The sequence below is a fragment of the Dermacentor andersoni genome, chromosome 2 (assembly GCF_023375885.2).
Source record: "Dermacentor andersoni chromosome 2, qqDerAnde1_hic_scaffold, whole genome shotgun sequence".
NCBI classification, from domain to species: Eukaryota; Metazoa; Arthropoda; class Arachnida; order Ixodida; family Ixodidae; genus Dermacentor; species Dermacentor andersoni.
Window position 1 is genome coordinate 234016549 of NC_092815.1, and position 19212 is coordinate 234035760.

The 19212-nt window shown below is 47.3% G+C and overlaps 1 protein-coding gene across 1 annotated transcript in view; it reads left to right on the forward strand.

Moving 5' to 3' along the window:
- Positions 1-19212, forward strand: part of LOC126539805 (uncharacterized) — a 65549-nt gene that overhangs the window by 37294 nt on the left and 9043 nt on the right. The window contains exon 2 of the mRNA XM_055075728.2: positions 3530-3832. Within this exon, the coding sequence (XP_054931703.1) occupies positions 3530-3832 (303 nt within the window). The remainder of the gene's footprint in view (positions 1-3529; positions 3833-19212) is intronic.

The window sequence follows — 19212 nt, forward strand, 5'->3', positions numbered from 1 at the left end:
GCACCGGGCAGTCTTAAAGCACTTTGTGCTCCGACAGCTCCAGAGGCAGGTTCATTGAAAAATATTCGAAGTGTTTTGTATAAAAAAATCGGGGGATAGGTGCGTGAGCGCCCCGCCTCTGGCTCTCACCAACAAAGAGTGTTGCTACCTGGAAAATAACTGTTATGTAATTGCTAGCGCACCCTATGTATCCCTACGGTACTTCTGTAAAAATTTAGTGCCCTTCCACTCCCTGAAGAAGGATAACCAGTGAAGCTGTATTGGGATAACTATATTGACAACTATATAGATTTATGTGCATTGCTATAGGATTGCTATATCAATTGAATGAAGGCACATACATGTAACTTCGTGGTTTTTATTGTCTTTATTTTGTCTCATTCGTTACCACAGTGACCAAAGCTTTGTGGTCACTGTGCCACACCGCGATCGGTTGTACTGCTCTGTGAGACGAGTTCTTGCCGAAGATTAAATCTGTACACGACCGGTGACGCATGGCTGGCACATTGACGTCCGTGCAGCACTCAATTCCAAACCGTTCCAACAGAAGGATACAATCCACTTGCCGTTGGGGCGCGCTAGGTCGACGCTAAAGTTGACAACTTGTGGGTACACTATTGCGTTTTATTATGCTTTTCCACCCTCGGATTGGCGCTAAGAAGCTCCGCCATCCCATGTTTTCTATATGGTCATTAAGGTCATCCATCATAACATACTCCATACTATGATAACATTCAGAACGACCGCCACGAGTGATAACATCACGCGGAAATGGTAATGCACTTTATACATAGACGGAAGATTATAAGTCAGAGTGACCGCCGCGACTTCTTTTTCCGCGCATGCGTATGGGGTTGCGCCGGAGGAGTTTTCGGCGTACAGGCAACACACGGACGGACGGACGAATCGGCTATCCATACACAGCTTCGCTGTAATGAACGTCACTCCCAACATATAGAAGGCCAGAACGCGCAAACCGGTCAGCATGGCGTACGCTCTTTCTCGCCTCATCTTTCATAATACGTGACCATTCAGATATAACGTGGTGTAAGAAGTAAAATAACGCAGCTTAGCAGCCCTTCGGCACCTCAGGGACGAGTCACCACAGTATTCGGCATAGTACTGTGCTCCTAAAATGTCTGGTGCATTCAAAGACCAAGTACAAGCTGACAATAGCCCCAGCATTGCAATACTTCAACCCTGCACAGTCTATTGCCATATCCACAGGTGCAAGTTCCTATGGATTCGGCAGCGTCCTCCTTCAGAACGGACACCCATTAGCATATGCATCTGCAGTACCAGCTCACGCCAGCACATCAGTGTTATGCACAAATTGAGAAGGAACTGTTAGCTGTTTATGCCTGCGAATAGTTTCACTACTATATCTGTGGTCGCAGCATTGTGGTTGACACTGATGACAAAACTTTCATCGGTCTTCACTGTAGAGACTTCCACAAAGTCTCCCTCAGGCTACAAAGGCTACTACTTTGACTCCAGCGCTGCACTGTGAAGTTGGTGTACGTGCCTGCTAAACACATGACAGTTGTAGACACTTTGTCTCGAGTGCCTGATACAGCAGTGACCATTACAACTTCGGACCAAGAGTATCAGGTTCTAGCCTGTACATTGGTGCAAGCTTCAACTCCGAAACTAGCTGAAATAGGAAACTGCACAGCTAATGATAGCAGACTAAAACTTGTAGCCTCGTACATCTAGAAAAGCTGGCCTGAAAAGATCTCAAAAGTTCCCCCAACAGTGAAGCCCTACTATTCAATCATAAGCGAACTATACACAACTGATTGATCTCTGTGTTATGGCGAACGACTTGTACCCTAGGCATGCCAAAAGGAAGTGCTCTCAAGGCTCCACATGGCCCGTCGAGGCATCGGTTCATGTAAGAATACAGCTCGCCAGATGTATTATGGCGAGCTGTATTCGGTGTTGACATCGTGGCCCAGAATAAGCCACGACATCGAGCAGATTATATTTAATTGCCAGGTCTGCCAACGCCATCAGCAACCTAACCAGCGAGAACCACTCCTTGGCAGAAAACAACCGACGCGCCCTTGGGAGAAAGTGGCAGTGTACTTTTTCCACCACAGTGGTTCTACTTAGGGCTTTTAGTGGACTAGTATTCTAGGTTTGTGGAGGTCAAGAAAATGCCAACAACCTCAGATTTATCTCTCATTGCAGTGCTCAAGGATATGTATGCACGTTTTGACACACCTTCAGAAGTCGTGAGTGATAAAGACCCTCCTTTCTATTCCACTGAGTTCAGAAACTTCAACAAGGATGGGACATCGTCCACAAACCCACATCATCTCTTTTCCCTCGCTCGAATGGACAACTTGAGAGAACTGTCCAGACCATCAGAGCAACAATAACACAAGTACTGTCCGAAGGCAAGGAACTCTCAGTGACGCTGATGAGCTACAAAGCAACTCCAATGAATGGCCCCCTGTACCCACGAGAGATGCTTATGGGAAGAGGAATAAGAACGCTTATTCCAGCCCATCCCAGTACTTTGTTACCGCACTACCCGCATGAGGCTACCCAGAGAAAACTTCAAACAAGGCAGCAGGTACAGCACAAGCATACTTACCAGCTTGCTCGAGACGTGTCTCCGTTAAGGAAGAACCTGCCGGTGAGGTTTTGGCATGGAAAGAAACGGGAGAAAGCAGTCATAACGCAGGTAAGCCCAGAGCCACGGAGGTGTACTGCTACAGCAGCCAATGGTCAAGCGTACATGCGTAACTGGCACCACCTACGAGTACGACGCTGCTCAAGGGATCCCCAGGCAACATCTGAACACCTGTTGAGTCAACGAAAGAAAATGAATTACGACATACCTCACACCCAAGAGCTCTGTCTGACCGTCCCTGAAACCCGAGAACGGTACCACCGCAAGCACTCCCGAAGAAGACACGCTCGGGAAGGCCAGTGAGAATTCCTTGATAATTCCTCATGTGATAATCTTTCTTTTTGTGTGTGTTTTGCCAGTTCTTGTGTGGCGGCGTGTTACGTAATAGCTAGCGCCCCTGCATATCCCTTCGCTACATACATAATAGACGCCACTCCCAACATGGAGTACGCAAGAACACGCAAACCGCCCAGCATGGCGCCCTCTGTCTCTTGTCTCATCTTTCATAATCCATGGCCATCGAGATACAACAATAAGCTGCTCGTCCATTTGTTCTAAAAGCTTCTGTCTTATAGGTGCAAGGAGAAACAAAAAATGAATGTTCCTTATTTGCGTCGAGGTTCTGCCCACCCCATGAATCCTACGTTTCGTTGTAGTAGAAATTCAGTTGAAGTCTAGCGTTTTGTCCCGTTTACTTCTCACTCTCATCCGATGTCCTTTTTTTCTTTTTTGCATTAGTTAATGATGTTCCAAGGCTGGTAATCGCTTGGCTTCTATTTACATTTTTGCATAAGCCGCATCACGGGCGCTTCCTTCTGCGTCTGTTAAAAATGCTCAGGTGCCGCATGTGGAATCTACAGCCGCGTCGGGTCCTGCCCTTCCTTGCAGGGCTTCCTGGTGCAGGCGTTCACACACTCCTCGTACCCTACGAGCAGCCGCGTGGTGCCGGGCTATATGCGGCCCATGGACTTCCTGGGCGACGCGATGATCAAGAGCCTCCTGACGACGCAGCTGTACGGCTGCCTGCACCCGCTCGGCCCAGGCACGCTCACGAAGGCGCGCGCGAGCCTGGAGTGCAACCGGCGCTTCGGTTTCGTCGCGGCCCGACATGGCTGGCAGCGGCTCTTCCGCGTCGGCTCACCGGCGCTCAGCGAGGCCATCGTCGAGTACGTCAAGAGCGTCGGCGACGGGGTAAGGCTGCGTCGAAGCCAAATGTGCGGTCGCCGTTCGTGTCGCGGTGAGGGGCATCTTCTCCGAATTATTCACTATTTAACGAAAGTTGAAGGCTTTTGCTACCTCCAACTTATCTTTGCTGACTGTTTACGACTCATTTACTAACATAAGTGGTCCATGCAGGTGCATTATTAAAGACCTGGGGTGGCTTGCACGAACATTTAATAACGAAAATAATAATGAATTTAACAACGCGTTCTTAAATTCGTTAGTATTTTCGTTATTAACTCTTCGTGCAAGTCGCCCCTGGTCTTCGCGGTTGTGTATTATGCCATGTGGTGACTGCTCCATGCAAAATATAGATATGCTATTTGCATTTTGTTGGATTAACAATTATGTGCTACGCCGTCGCACACATTTATGCGGAATATACGCAACAGGAAACTTCATTTGTTTTATTTCTTTATTTCGAATCGTTTTATATACAAAGAGGGGAGTGGGGATGACAAGGCTTAACGCAGAAATGCTCTGCCTGACGTACGCCAGCTATGTCGGTTCATAACATTGATCATTCATCCTACATAGGAGGTTTATTACGCGAAGAGCCGATTCCAGGTAAAGCGCTTCACCGAGCACAGTCTCCAAGCTCGAACCTCTGCGGCATGCGTTCCTGTTGGCATCACTGCTGCCTACGTCCAGGCGTTCTTCATTACAATGGCCCTATCCGAAAAAGGAGTCATTCTGGCGACTAAAAGATGAGACCACAGAATCGTGATACGGCTTGAGCTACTGCACGTGGACGACTTCGTGGATACGACGACGCATGTCAGGCGGCGGTGGGAGTGGCCCTATGAGGTAGTTGACGGGAGAAGTTCGCCGCAGAATGCGGTGTGGTCCATCCTATTTAGGAAGATATTTTGAAGTGAGTCCTCCTGTTCGGTTCGGTACGGACAGCCAAACGAGGGTTACCTGTAGAAAAATTAGAGTCTAGTTGCGGGTATAAAAAAATTAGAGTCTAGTTGCGGGTATCATGTTTTGATTTTTGTTAGAAGCCCAGTGTGAAAACCAGCGCATACTAATCTATGCTCGGAATTGCGAGCGCAAGCATGTCGCGAGCCACACCCATCCAATCTAGAGGAATGAGGAGAGGGAGCGTTCCCTCGTGGTATTACGCGAAACGTAATAAATTACAAATTAATCTAATACACATTCAGTGTGTATCTAGTAAACTTTAAAATGCTTATAAACCACTCTAAAGTGACTAATAATATCGCACTAAATGCATTCATTTTATAACTTGCGTGCGCATGTAATGCACTTGGTGAAACGAGAAATAAGTCAAAGAAGCACCGACCATGCACCGACGGTATGATCACGTGAGCCTCAGTTTGTCGACCAACCATGAGGCAACGCTCAAGGGATGATGGCCACCCAGAGTGAATCTAGATAAACCAGTGAAACTGGAGGCTTGTCAAGGGACAAACTTTGTCTTGGTGCCATTAGTTCTTCCATCTTGGGACATCGCCAGAGTTCGTGAAGATCCCGAGTTCCGCCAAACTCGGCTCATCATGCATAGCACCCCTCGTCTCGTCCCTTAAAGACCCGACTATAGGCGACTTGGTCGCTGGGGATTAAAGCTTAAGGAATACTACTTTGATGTCGGTTACAAGTCTGGCGTCAGGCACCAAGACGCCGACTGCCTATCACGTTATCCCGTGGACCCTGCCGACTCCACTGCCCATGATTCCGACACCTGCGTCCTCGACATCTCCGACTTGAGTGATATACGCAAACAACAGCTCAACGATGCAAACTTGCGGTCCATCACCGATCGTCTATCATTTCGACCCGTCCTTTCATCTGTTTGTGCTATGGGACAATATTCTCTACCGTCGCAATGGCCACTCCGACGGTCTCGAGCTTCTTCTCGTAATACCTATTACACTCCGTTCTACTCTTCTCCATCGCTCCACCATGCCCCAACAGCCGGCCATCTCGGATTATCCCGCACACAGGACCGCGTGCGGCGTTGGTTCTTCTAGTCAGGCCTTTATTTATTTATGTATTTATTTATTTATTTATTTATTTATTTATTTATTTATTTATTTATTTATTTATACATACATACTGCAGCCCCTTTATGGGGCTATTGCAGGAGTGGGTTAGACAAAAAGAAGTCATACAAAAAACAAGTAAACAATAAGATTAAAAATTTCCAAGAAATAAGGCAGATGACACAAATGCAACTCAAGATAACAGCAACACTGAGAGTCAGTACAAAATGAGAATGACTCAATACACTGTAACAGCAAGAAAATACATAAAATCAGGTGCAGTTAACTTTTAACATGAAATCGTTTAATGGCAGTGACCTAATTGTTCCGGGAATTAAGTTCCAGAATTCAATAGCACGTGGGAAAAGGCTGTATTTAAATTTATTAGTTCGAGCAAAGTAAGGCTTAATATTAAGGCTATGGTGACTCCTACTTGACCGAGGAATGTCTCAAGGAATATATATGGGATGCGAGACACGATAAGAAAGATTGACGATACCATGCAGAAACTTCAATGACTCAACGTGACGGCATATGGATAAAGGGGTTAGGTTCAAAGAAGATAAGGCACGAGAGGGGGAGAAATAGTGATCATAGCGACGATATATGAACCTAACAGATTTTCGTTGTATGCTCTCAATGGAGTTAATGTCGCACTGCTTATGAGGGTTCCAGACAGGAGAAGCATAATCTAGGATTGGGCGAATTAAAGTTTTATACATTAGTAACTTAGTTTCCTTTGGAGAATTGTTGAAATTGCGCCTCAAGTACCCGAGCTTCCGAATTGCTTTAGTGCAAATGGAATTAATGTGTTTTGACCAGGACATGTTAGCGGTAAATATGACGCCAAGATACTCGTATTCCGAGACCCTGTGTAAGGATGAATCGTTGAAAGTGTAATTGATCAATGATGGCGAGGCATTATTAGAAAATGACATTATCACAGTTTTAGTAAAATTTATTTTCATTTGCCAAGTGTTGCACCAGGTGCAGAAGCTGACAAATGAGGAATTTAGTTCAAGATGATCTTCTGGTGTGTTAATCACGCGATACAAAACACAGTCGTCCGCATAAAGGCGTATGTGTGAAGTGACGTTTCGAGGTAAGTCATTAATGTATAGTAGAAATAGTAAAGGACCAAGAACCGAGCCTTGGGGTACACCAGATGACACGTCAACAGAAGAAGAATTAGTTGAATTATAACATACGAATTGTGACCGATGAGAAAGGAAACTGGCAATCCAGCTAACCAAGTGAGAATTTTTCAAGATCATGTTAAGCTTTATTAAGAGATTAGAATGCAGTACAGTATTGAAAGCCTTGGAAAAATCAATAAATATAGCGTCGACCTGTGTGCCAATATCAAGAGCGCAGAGAATGTCGTGTGAGAATTCAACTAGTTGTGTTAAGGTGCTGAAACCTTTCCTAAAACCGTGCTGAAGGTTAGAAAGCATGTCATTAGATTCCAGAAATTCCGTTATATGTTTGTGAATTATGTGCTCCAGCATCCTACATGAATATGATGTTAATGAAGTAGGTCTATAATTAGATAACAGCTATTTATTACCAGATTTGAATAATGGATGTACATTGGGCAGCTTCCATGTGTCGTTCCGTGTTCCGTGTGCTGGTACGTTGCCGATCGTGAGTCCTGCCAACGCCGCAAGCCTTCGTCCTTACAGCCTGTCGACTCACTTCAGCATATAGACTTTCTACTATAGTTCGTTCTACCGCATCGGCCTTGTCTCCTTGGACCATTCCCGACGTCTCTTTCAAAGAACAGGTGGATCGCCGTAGCTATTACTGACTACGCGAAACGATGCACCATCACACGGGCGGTGCCGACCAGTTGCACCACTGACGTTGCAGACTTCCTGCTTCACGACGTCATCCTCCACCACGCTGCTCCACGGCAGCTGCTGACAGATCGCGGTCGGTCTTTTCCTTCACAGGTTGTCGGCGATATTCTTCGCTCGTGTTCCCCACGTCACAAGCTAACCACCGCCTACTACCCGCAGTCAAATGGACTTACAGAACGTCTAAACCGCACGCACGTCATGATGCTATCCATTTATGTTTGAGCAGATAACCTTGATTTGAACAAAAGATTGCCTCATATGACATTCGCATACGACTCGTCCCCCCCTCCGCCTTTTACTCGTTTGCCCCCCCCCCCCATCTTTCGCCTTGAGACACTACTTCCATCAGCTGCGCACACTTGTACAGAATTTGCCCCAGGACCGGATTAAGAAAAATGGGGGCCCTGGGCTAATGCGCATGCGGGCCCCCTTTCCCTACACTGCCACCCCCCCCCCCTATCGCCTGCTACGCTACTAGAAATATGCCATGTTTCATTTTAATTCCACCAAATTAAAAGAACGAAGTGCGATCAACGGGATTATTATTGTTATTATTATAAGGAAAACAACGCTTGAAACGCGTGCTGTTGTAAACACCAACACATATGTTCACTTTGTGATTAATCTGCATTCTGTTTTCAGCAAAACCTAGGCTTTAAGGAAAAGTTTGGTGCACTCAAGACGAACAAGAACGTAGAAAAGACAACACAGTTCAGATGTCGATCCTTCTGAAGCTAGGCTTTGTTTGCGTAACTAAGTTTGATCCCGAGAGGAGACGCATGGTTGTATCCAAAACATTCCTTATTAAAATGCAAGCATCAGACTGCAGTAATCGTTATACACGTTACTTTATAAATATGCAACAGATATATACAATACTTAAGGCAATACAAGCACCATAAAAATGCACTAGAATGCAGGTGAAAATTACCAACTGTAATTACAAAGCATTATCTGAAAATATTATCGTTAATGGTAAGACAAGCAAGGACGACACCAAATAAACGTGACACTACCAAAAACAACAAACATACAGTTCTTTATAAGCACGCTAAATATCACAAGAAGAATATCAAGAAATATCACATTTGGTATTGCAGGATGGTTAGAGCGTACTTTCGTGCCACGTGCTCCAACACGTGCAGCCGGGTAGGACGGTGAGTCTTTGTAGTCTTTAAATGGTAGCTTGGAAGTGGCAAGACAAATAGCTATTAGTGGTTTTACTGGGCGTGTTTTGGTAGGAAAGTGATATCGTGGCCGCGTGGTTGAGCGAGTGTGAGAGCGTGTCATACCTTCGGTCTCCGCGGCATTGATTGCTTTTGAAACAGTGGTGAGAGTTGCTTTGCGACATTTTGAGGATTTGGATCCTGTGCGTATCGGTTTTTGCTGAAAGACACGTGCTCTGCATTGATATAGTATTATAGTATTTGCAACAGTAGCAGCATTATTATAGTATTATAGTATTTGCAAAAAGCCGTGCAATACATGGCGAGAAAGACGGGAAAGCAGGCAGTGAGCGGAGGGTCCCTCAAGGCAGAAGAGGAGATGGATGAGAACGGCACACAATGTGATGTCGGTATTAGGCTCCAGGAAATGGAGGCTTTCCAGGAAGAGCTTCTCAAACAGGTGCAAGAGCTCAAAAATGGACTAAACAGGGGGCGTGATGCACGGAACGTAGTTGAAAAGAGGCTTGAAGCAGCCAAGGAAAAGCTGAACAGGGCCGCCATTGTGAACGATAATGTGCGTTACAATGGAACGCAGGCCCTCGACGCGACAGGCGACGGAGTATTAGCAAAGTACGGGCAATGCATGCAGCGTGATCAAGGGTTAGCTGGAAAGTGCGGCACCTACTTTGAGGCCGCCACTCGGAAAAAAGCAGGAGCGCAGGGGTCAATGTCCCATGTCGAGTCCGAATCACGTGGAAAAGGAGAAAAGGAAGCAGGGAGAGGTAGAAGAGAGTGAAAGGGTGATTTTCGCCGGCGACTCAAACCTGGCCGGGTGCTCAAAAGCAATTGTGGAGAGGGTGCAAGGCGATAAAAGAGTGGCGGTAGGGACATTTCCTGGGCGGACACTGGGTTCTGTCATGGAACGAGCAAAAGAAAAGCTCGCGGTAATTGCCCACGTGCGCAACCTTGTCATAGTAGCAGGTGGACTAAATGACGTCCTAAACAGGAAAGGGACAGGACTAGTCCAGCGCTTCGCGAAAAGGGTGGACGACTTGCGCGAGCTATCCCCTCAGGTGCAGATCGGGGTGTGCATGGTGCCGGAGGGCCCTGTACGCGGCAGTCACGTACAAAGAGCCGTAGTGGCTGCTAATAAGGCGATATGGAAAATGAGCCGAGAGAAAGGCTTCGAGGTCGTCGAAGTAAACAGGGAAGTGAGAAGGTGTGGTGGTTTTAAACGAGACGGGATCCAATTCAATTACAGGCTGGCACGAGAAGTGGGCTGGCGACTTGGTGGTCGCGCTGTTGCTTTTTAGGGGGCCCGCGGGCGCTCAGGAGGCCAGAGTCAATAGCAATGAAGAATGTCCCCTAGGGGAACCTCAAAAGAGCATCGCCGTCGATAACAGGAAAAGGAGGAAAGCAAGAAAGAGACCTCGCCATGCAATAGGCTACATAAACATGCAGGGCGGCAGAAGAAAGTAAAAGTGGGCAGAGATTGAGGAGCAGTTAAATAGAAAACAAATAGGGGTGTATGCGGTTACAGAAACGCACCTTAGAGACTCAGAAGAGCCGCCAGCTATTGAGAATCATGTTTGGGGAGGGTGCAACAGAACTAAGTCGGAAAGAAAGGGAGGGGGAGTCGGAATGCTCATCCATCAGGGAGCCAAATGGAAAAGAGTAAATTCACAATGTCAAGAGCATCTTTGGTTATCAGGTACAATGAGTGGGAAAGAAACGTGGCTGGGCGTTACGTATTTGTGGACCAGAAAAAATTGCACAGAGAAGAATAAAGAGTTAGTGGAATGCATAAGCGCTGATATTAAGGGTTTCGGGAATGGTGCTGAAATTGTCCTAATAGGTGACATGAATGCCCACATACAGGATTTATATGGCTCTACTGACAACAACGGGAAGTCAATGCTAGACCTTTGTGAGCCACATAACCTCGTTATCGTGAACACAGAGCCTAAGTGTTAAGGGTAGATCACGTCAAACCGGTATTGATTACTGTCTGATGACCGAAGGAATTCATGATAAGATGAGAGAAATGGTCATTGATGAGGAAGGGCATTGCAGCATAGGGAATGACCATCAACGCATCATTTTGAAAATGAGATATGTAGTTGGGAAAGAGAGCAAGGAGCGCAAAATGGCCAGTCCAAATTTGAACGCTGAACAAATAGCAAATATAGTCACCAGAGTCGAAGAAGAAGAATGGCCAAGTAAACAGGGGGAAAATGGTGAGCTTCTGAGTTAAAATACGGAAAGAGAAACAACATGTTCGTTGGAAAGGAAGAAAGAAACCGAAAAGCTGGTGGAACAGGGAGATACGAGAAGCGATCGCCGAATGACAGAAAGCATCCCGAGAGCACAGGCAGGCAAAGAAGGCGCAGGATGAAGTAACCAGTAAATGGGAAATATACCGGGAAAAAAAGTCTATGGTTAAAATACTGGTGCAAGCAAAATTAAAAGGTGAAAGTGAACGTTGGTTGTCAGGAATACGTGAGAAAAAGCAGGCCGCACCTAGAATATTTTGGAACCACATAAAATTATTAGGCAGCAAGTCAACAACTATACAACATATCCTAGACGAAGATGAAAGCAGACTGGAAGGAGAAGCGGCAATAAATTATATCCGAAAAGTAACAGCTAGCCGAATCTTTCCAAGGCAATGACGAGGCTGTATTTGAAGAAAAAAAGAGCATGAAAGAGACCCAAGTGGAAAAGGAGCTGGTGCTGACAAATTTAGACTGGAAGAAAGCGGAAGAGAAAATTCCTAAGCGCACAGCCACAGGGCTACACGAGGTTCCCGTTAGGCTGATAGATGAACTGGGGCCAAAAAGTAAGGAAGCTCTGGTGAAAGCAGTGGAAAAAACTTTAAAAGATAGACGAATACGAGACAGTTGGCGACAAAGTAGAATGAATTTAATTTATAAAGGTAAGGGGGGAGAAAGATAGAACTCACTAGTGTAGACCATTGACCATAACATCGGTAATATACAGGGTAGCAATGCAGGCAATCAAATTAAAGCTTCAAGCGTGGGCAGATAATAATGGCATTTTGGGGGAACTTCAGAATCGCTTCAGAATAGGTAGGCCTTTAGATGATAACTTATTTGTTCTTACTCAGTGTATTGAAATATCAAAAGTAGAAAAAAGACCGTTATATGTGGCCTTTTTAGACATTACAGGAGCTTATGACAACATAGACAGCAACATTTTGTGGGATATTCTGGAAGGGGGAGGCTTAGGTGACGATTTTCTCCAGCTTTTGAGAGAGATTTACCTAGAAAATACCGTTTGCGTTGAATGGGAAGGCATGAGGAGCGAGGAGAAAGTTCATATCAACAAAGGACTGAGGCAGGGGTGCCCTTTATCCCCGCTGCTGTTTATGATGTACATGGTGAGGATGGAGAGGGCGCTAGAAGGAAGTAATATCGGGTTTAATTTCTCATACAAACAGGCGGGTACAGAAATAGAGCAGCAGCTCCCAGGTTTATTTTATGCGGACTACATTGTGTTGCTAGCTAACAAGCAAAGTGATTCGCAACGTCTGGATAATATCTGTGGCCAGGAAGGCAACGATTTAGGTTTGAAATTTAGTGTTAGAAAATCAGGTGTTTTGGTATCCAATGAAAACAGTGAACAGACAGTGGAGACACAGGGCCAGGAAATACCTCGGGCAACAGAATATAACTACCTTGGTGTACGGATAAACGAAGGCAATAGATATATGGAAACACAGGAAAAAATAATAACAGTGAAGGAAAAGAGAAATGCAGCCATAATGAAGCACAGAGCGCTATGGAGATACGATAGGTACGAGGTCCTCCGAGGCATGTGCAAAGGTGTAATGGTTCCAGGACTTACTTTTGGAAATTGCGGTTGTTTGCTTTAAATCAGGGGCACAATCAGGACTCGATGGGAACTAAAGGTCAGTGGGTCGCCTCGCATTGGGCGCTCACGGAAAGACTCCAGATGAAGCTGCGCAGGGTGATATGGGCTGGACTAATTTTGAAGTGAGGGAAGCTCGCAGTAAAATTATATTTGAAGAACGGCTGAGGAATATGGAAGCAAGTAAATGGGCTGGGAGAGTGTTCAGGTATCTGTACAAGAAAAACATTGATTCACAGTGGAGGAAAAGAACTAGGAAGCTTACCAGCAAGTATGCGGCCTGTAGGGTGGGCAACACAGCAACAAAGAAGGTCAAACGGTAAGTCAGAGAGGCTGAAATAATCTCATGGGTGGCGGCAATGGAAATGAAACCTGCGATGAGTAATTACTTAAGAGGAAAAAACGAAATCAGGAAAGAAACAATTTATGATAACTCAAAGGGAAGCTCCTTACTTTTCGAAGCGAGATCGGGATGTTTTAGAAAACGCACGTATAAAACGAGATATAAGACGGAAGAAGCATGTGCTTGCTGCGGTAAAGCTAGAGTGACTATGGAGCATGTTTTATCAAAATTTGAAGACGTCTACCCAGAGATTGATTTAGGCACCACTGGCCTCCCTGAAGCCCTCCGGTTCAGCGAGAGCAGTGGAAAAGTAAACATGTCCGCAATAGGCATTAGTAAGAGGCGATTGGAGGATTGTTGGAAGTAGGGAAACGACAAAAAACGGAGACGTACAACAGCGCAGTTCGAAATATGGGATCAGAAAATTTGGGTGTGGTAATTCATTATGTTTTTTTTATTGTTTATTGTTTATCCTAGGTAGGACATTAGGCAGTATAATAGCAAGAGCTTGGTGGCGCAACCCACCGCCCCGTTTCTAAGGGGACGCTCATAACATCCATCCACATGCACCACGGAACTGAATTTGCACCGCGGCGGCACCAGTGGCAGTTTCGCAGAAGTGGTGCTGTGAACCAGCACTGAATCGAATGCAGCTCCTGTATATCCTCTTATCAGCTGTGCGAATGATGCTGTTAACCTTTCGCACAGCTGATAAGAGGATATACAGGAGCTGCCCTTGGTCTCCCGAGGTATGCGAACACTGAATGATTAGTTGAGCTAGGTATATACAATACCCTAGACGAACTCGTGGATGCCCATAAAACAGCCCAACGTGAACGACTCCCCCGCACCGCAACTGGCAGGGTTATTCTAAGTAAACTCGGGCTTAATCCCGTAATGAATTCAGCAGGAAGAACAACATTACTCGGTGCGGTCAAACGCCGTTTGGTTATAAAACCGTTACCCAAGAACATGCTCTCTGGGAGACACGACAAGAGGCGTTCTGCCAGAGCCAAGGCCCTTCAAGAAAGGTACCAAAGCAACCAGCACACCGCTTATGTCGATGCAGCAAAGCAAAATCACCAAACTTACGTAGTGAGCGTCGTGACCGGAGAGGGAAGTATCCTCAACGCCGCGACCATAAAAACAGCGTCCACCGTGGAAGCGGAAGAGACTGCCATTGCTTTGGCCATCATGAATCCCTCTGTGCAAACTATCATAAGCGACTCCAAAAGGGCAATAGTCAACTTTTCGAGAGGCAGCATAGGCGTCTGTGCAGCGCGAGTCCTACGGGACTTTAATAATGAAAACACTGTTGAACTCGTATGGGTCCCTGCCCATTCGGGGAATCAAGGGAATGAGGAGGCGCACTGGGTAGCCCGAGGTCTAATCAACCGGGAGATGTGCCCCTCAGACTCGGATCCCATGGATGAGGCACCGACGACATACCACGAAATAACAAACTATTACAAGCAAAAAAGGCGAATCTACCCGCCTCCAAACGCAAGCTTCACGCGAGCGCAAGCCTCGATCCTGCGTCGAATACAAACTAAATCGTTCCCCAGCCCACATTGGCTAGCCATAATTACCAACGGGCAATGGAACCCAATATGTCAAAACTGCACAAATCAAACATTGGCTACCCAAAATCACATTCTTTGGGGGTGCGAGGGCTTACCCCCTCCTAGGTCGCCCCTGCCAGCTCCCTCACAATAGACGTGGGAAGAGCTGCTCAGAACGCCGGATGAAAAAGTACAAAAAGCCCTCGTTGCCTGGGCCGAAAGGGTCGCTCCTCGTGAGGGGCCATTCTAGGACTCGGGCCTGCCAGATCATAACTGAGCAGAGTCTCAATAAAGTTGTTTCCACCACCTATATCCTCTTATCACGCATACGCATACCAAGTAAAGAAAGAACAGGCACATGCACATCAATGGCGGTTGCACAAGAAGTCAAATTCAGCATCAAGTAATGAGATAGAAGGCTCACTTATACACCTATCTTTGTTCTTGGTTTCCAGTGCAAGTTGCTTTGCCACTCCTGCCCAGAATGTACATAGGAAAAACCGAGCCTTGCGTCAATGACTGTTGAAGGGAACACGCCCAAAAAATAAAGAAAAAATGATAATGAGGGATCACATATGGTCGCTCATGTTACTGCGTGTGGGTGTGACGGTTATACCACCATTATGGGCGGGAGCGGCAAAGCTTCTAGCCTTCCGTCTCATTACTTGATCCTGAATTTGACTTTTTGCGCAACCGTCTTTGATGTACATATGCCTGTTCTTTTCTTGCTTGGTATGCGCATGCGCGATGGGAGGATATATATGTACAATTCTGTCTTACCATTAAACAATTGTGGGTATGTCTTTGCCCACCTTTCTTTTCTCTGAGGTTTTTATTGCGCTAAGTTACTAGATAAATTATGGAAAACCAACTAGCCCAATAATCAACTCTTCTAGTCCACCTAGTGGACATGTCTATTTCGTCTGCTGATGAAATTCTGATTGGCTGGGTTGGTGTGCGCGTCAGAAGGAGATAGAAGCCCCCAGCCTATCAGCACTTCAGCAGCAGACGAAATGGACATGCTCACTAGGTGGACACTTACAGAATACCCCACCCACCCTGGTATTCTCTAGTGGACATGGGCTGTCCTGCACGCGCCTAATCATTTTCGCCATTCGGTCTTACCCTGGTCTTGTGCCTGGATCATGCACTATCACATACTGGTCCCTTCAGAAAACGCGTTGGAAAATTTTCTGTGGAAATATTGGATATTATGAGAGAATTTTGTTGGGATTAAATTTAACATGGCAGCAGACATCTTAAATTGTCTCGAGGTAAAATTTATAGAATTAGTAATACTGGACTAACTGTTTAGCCGAAACATATGATCTGTCCTAAAGAGAAAGTATGCAGATTCAATGCATGTACACGTTTTAATATACGTGAGGCGGTTAATTGAACGCCATAACACTATAAACTATATATATTGTTGTGGGTAATATGCATGTGGCACTGTAGTTGTAATGGGTAATATGCATGTGGCACTGTGCGGACTGCCACCGCTGTGGCGCGAGACACGAGCTCGGGCTGTTGATGCGAAGCGCTAGGACTCGTGATCTAGAGTTACCTGCGATCCCTCGAACGAGCTTCAATAAACCCCATTTCATTTGGTGGAGCTGCAGGGTAACCTTGAAAACTGGAACTCCGAAGCCGGACGCTACCGACTGTTGCGACCATGCCTGACGAAACCACCCAGGAAGATGCACCACAGCCTCCGACGGTCATCGTTTCCGGTGCATTGCGCCAGCGGGATCCTGCCATCTTTAGCGGCACCGATGATCATGACGTGGAGGATTGGTTGTCATCTTACGAAAGGGTGAGCCAGCATAACAAGTGGGACGACGTCACCAAGTTGCACAACGTGCTGTTTTACTTAACCGGCGTCGCGAACCTCTGGTTCCGAAACCACGAACACGATTTCACAACGTGGAGCAGATTCAAGACAAGTTTCACAGAAGTGTTCGGGCGCCCCGCTGTGCGCAAGCTTCGCGCAGAACAACGCTTACGGGGGCGTGCGCAACATCACGGAGAAACTTTCACAAGTTACATCGAAGATGTCATTGACCTGTGTAAGCGCGTGAATCCGTCAATGGCGGAACAGGAGAAGATAAAACACGTTATGAAAGGCATTGATGAGGACGCATTTCAAATGTTGTTAGCGAAGGATCCGCGTACCGTGGCCAAAGTTATCAATTTGTGCCAAAGTTTTGACGAGCTACGGAAACAACGCATCTTAGCTCGGCGTCCGCCGCCTACGGAAGATTCGTTAGCAGCATTGGTTATTGGCGACAACCACACAACTTTGCTGACGCAAATAAAGGAATTTGTGCGCGAGGAGGTCGCGCGACAGCTCTCGATTTTGCCGACCACGGAGAAGCCTTCTCAATATTTGGTTCCAGCGATCCGACAGGTAATTCAAGAGCAAGTGACCGAAGCTCTTCCACCTCCGTGTCAGCCGGCTCCCGTGGCCGCGCCTCTGACGTATGCTGAAGCCGCTGCACGGGCGCCTCGTCTGCCGGGATTCTCTCCTCCGCCTTCAGCGTCTCTCCAGCCGGTGTTCTCTCATCCGCCTTTGCCTCGCCAGCAGGTGGCTCCCTTTTTCAGCGCACGGCAGCAAGGCACAAATCCTTGGCGCACTCCTGACAACCGCCCAATATGCTATGCCTGCGGTACACCGGGACATGTAGCGCGCTTCTGCCGCCGGCGCTTGCCGGCCTTCGTGGGCACCGCGCGACCACCCAGCTCCGGCTTCCGACCATACCGTATGCCTCAGCGACCACCATCGGAAGTCTACGCTGCTGATGACATACCAGCACCGCAGTCACAGCTCTACAGTACTCGTCGCTCGCCGTCCCCTCGTCGGCGCTCACTCTCACCCATGCGTCGTAGGCCCAGTGCCAGTACTACTGAGGCGAAAAACTGATTTCCGCAGTTCCTGAGGCACGAACTGCGTCATCGTCGGTACATCAAAGTCCTCGTTTTTCCCCCGCTAACGTTATTGAAGTGTCCATTGATGGCATCAAATCTCTTGCGCTCGTCGATACAGGTGCTGCTGTATCCGTGATTAGTGAGAAGCTTTGTCGTGCATTACGGAAAGTGACCATGATGCCTTCGGTACTATTGCTTACAACAGCCAGTGCACAAGTTCAGCCAGTCGCTATGTGCACTGCCAGGGTGTTGATTCGAGACATCTTGTATTCGATTGATTTCTTTGTGCTAACTTGTTGCTCCCACGATGTGATTCTCGGTTGGGATTTTCTGTCGCGCCATCACGCCGTCATTGACTGTGCACGTGCTGAGGTTCAGTTCTCCGTTCTGTGCGATTTGCCATCTCACGACTTTCAAGTTCATGATGTTACCAGGATCTCTGTAGCTTCAGATACTGGCCTTCCCCCTCACAGCGCGGTATTTGTCCCTCTTTCATGCGCATCGCTTGCCGAAGCGACGGTCACATTTTCACCCGCTGCCGTCTTCATTCGCCGCCAGCCTATATTGTTGCCTTTCGCCCTCCTCACGGTTCACCATGGGGCTGCAGAAATACTGATAGTAAATTTTCTACCTTCTTCCTTCTTACACACGTGAGCACCGAGTGCTCCAAGCTGGCGTAACCAGCTTACTTGGTAGAAAACTTTCCTTCAGCTGTCGTCATTTCTCCTCTTCCATCAGAGATGGGACGCCATAGACGTTGCACTTGGAGAATAGACTTTATGTACAGAATATTTACATTGAGAGCTATTTACAGCGGGTCTGACGTAACAACTCGACATAGCCGATAGTGCATAGCACCGTTCGTACGTCAAGACCCTTGGGTTACACTGGGACCGGCGCCTTAACTCGGCAGAGCCGAAAGTGCAGAGCACCTTTCCTGCGCCCGGAACCCACCGTGAGAGGTCGGGAGCCAGGTTTTAACCCTTCAGTTGCTCCTCCCGAATCCCCTCCCGGCCAATCACGACACCCCAATGACCTGATTGGGTCAACTGGGCTGTCACTCATTGGACACTCTCTTTCTCTCACCCTCTCTCTGCGTTCCTCGGAACATTCAGAGAGATAGAGGGAGAGAAAGGAACCACCAGACACAAATAAACAAATAACATCCCAACCGTTTCGTCTCCGCGACATATATGGAAAAGCCTCCCGACACTTCGACGAACACTTACGGGAAGCGACCATCTGCGTCGCCCCATCCTCGCACCTTAATTAAAAACATCGCGCACTGCATGCCGCAAAGGGCACCCCTGCCGAAGTGCACCCACCGATTCACCATGCCGTCTTGTGCATGGTTCGTCTCCTCCGCGGGGCCGTAAAGCTAAGTGCACAGATGGATTTGTCTCGGGTGCCGGCCTGCCTTTCAAGAGACACCGCGTCGGGTCACCGATCCCCCTGGCTTTAAGCTGCCCCTTTGTACCCCGGGCATGGCCATTGACGCCCTAACGACGCTTTGCCCGTGGTCCGTCCCAGCAGGGCGCCCCCGTCCGCGCTTCCGGGCCAAAGGGCCCCCAACGTCACACCCTTTCCTACGTTTC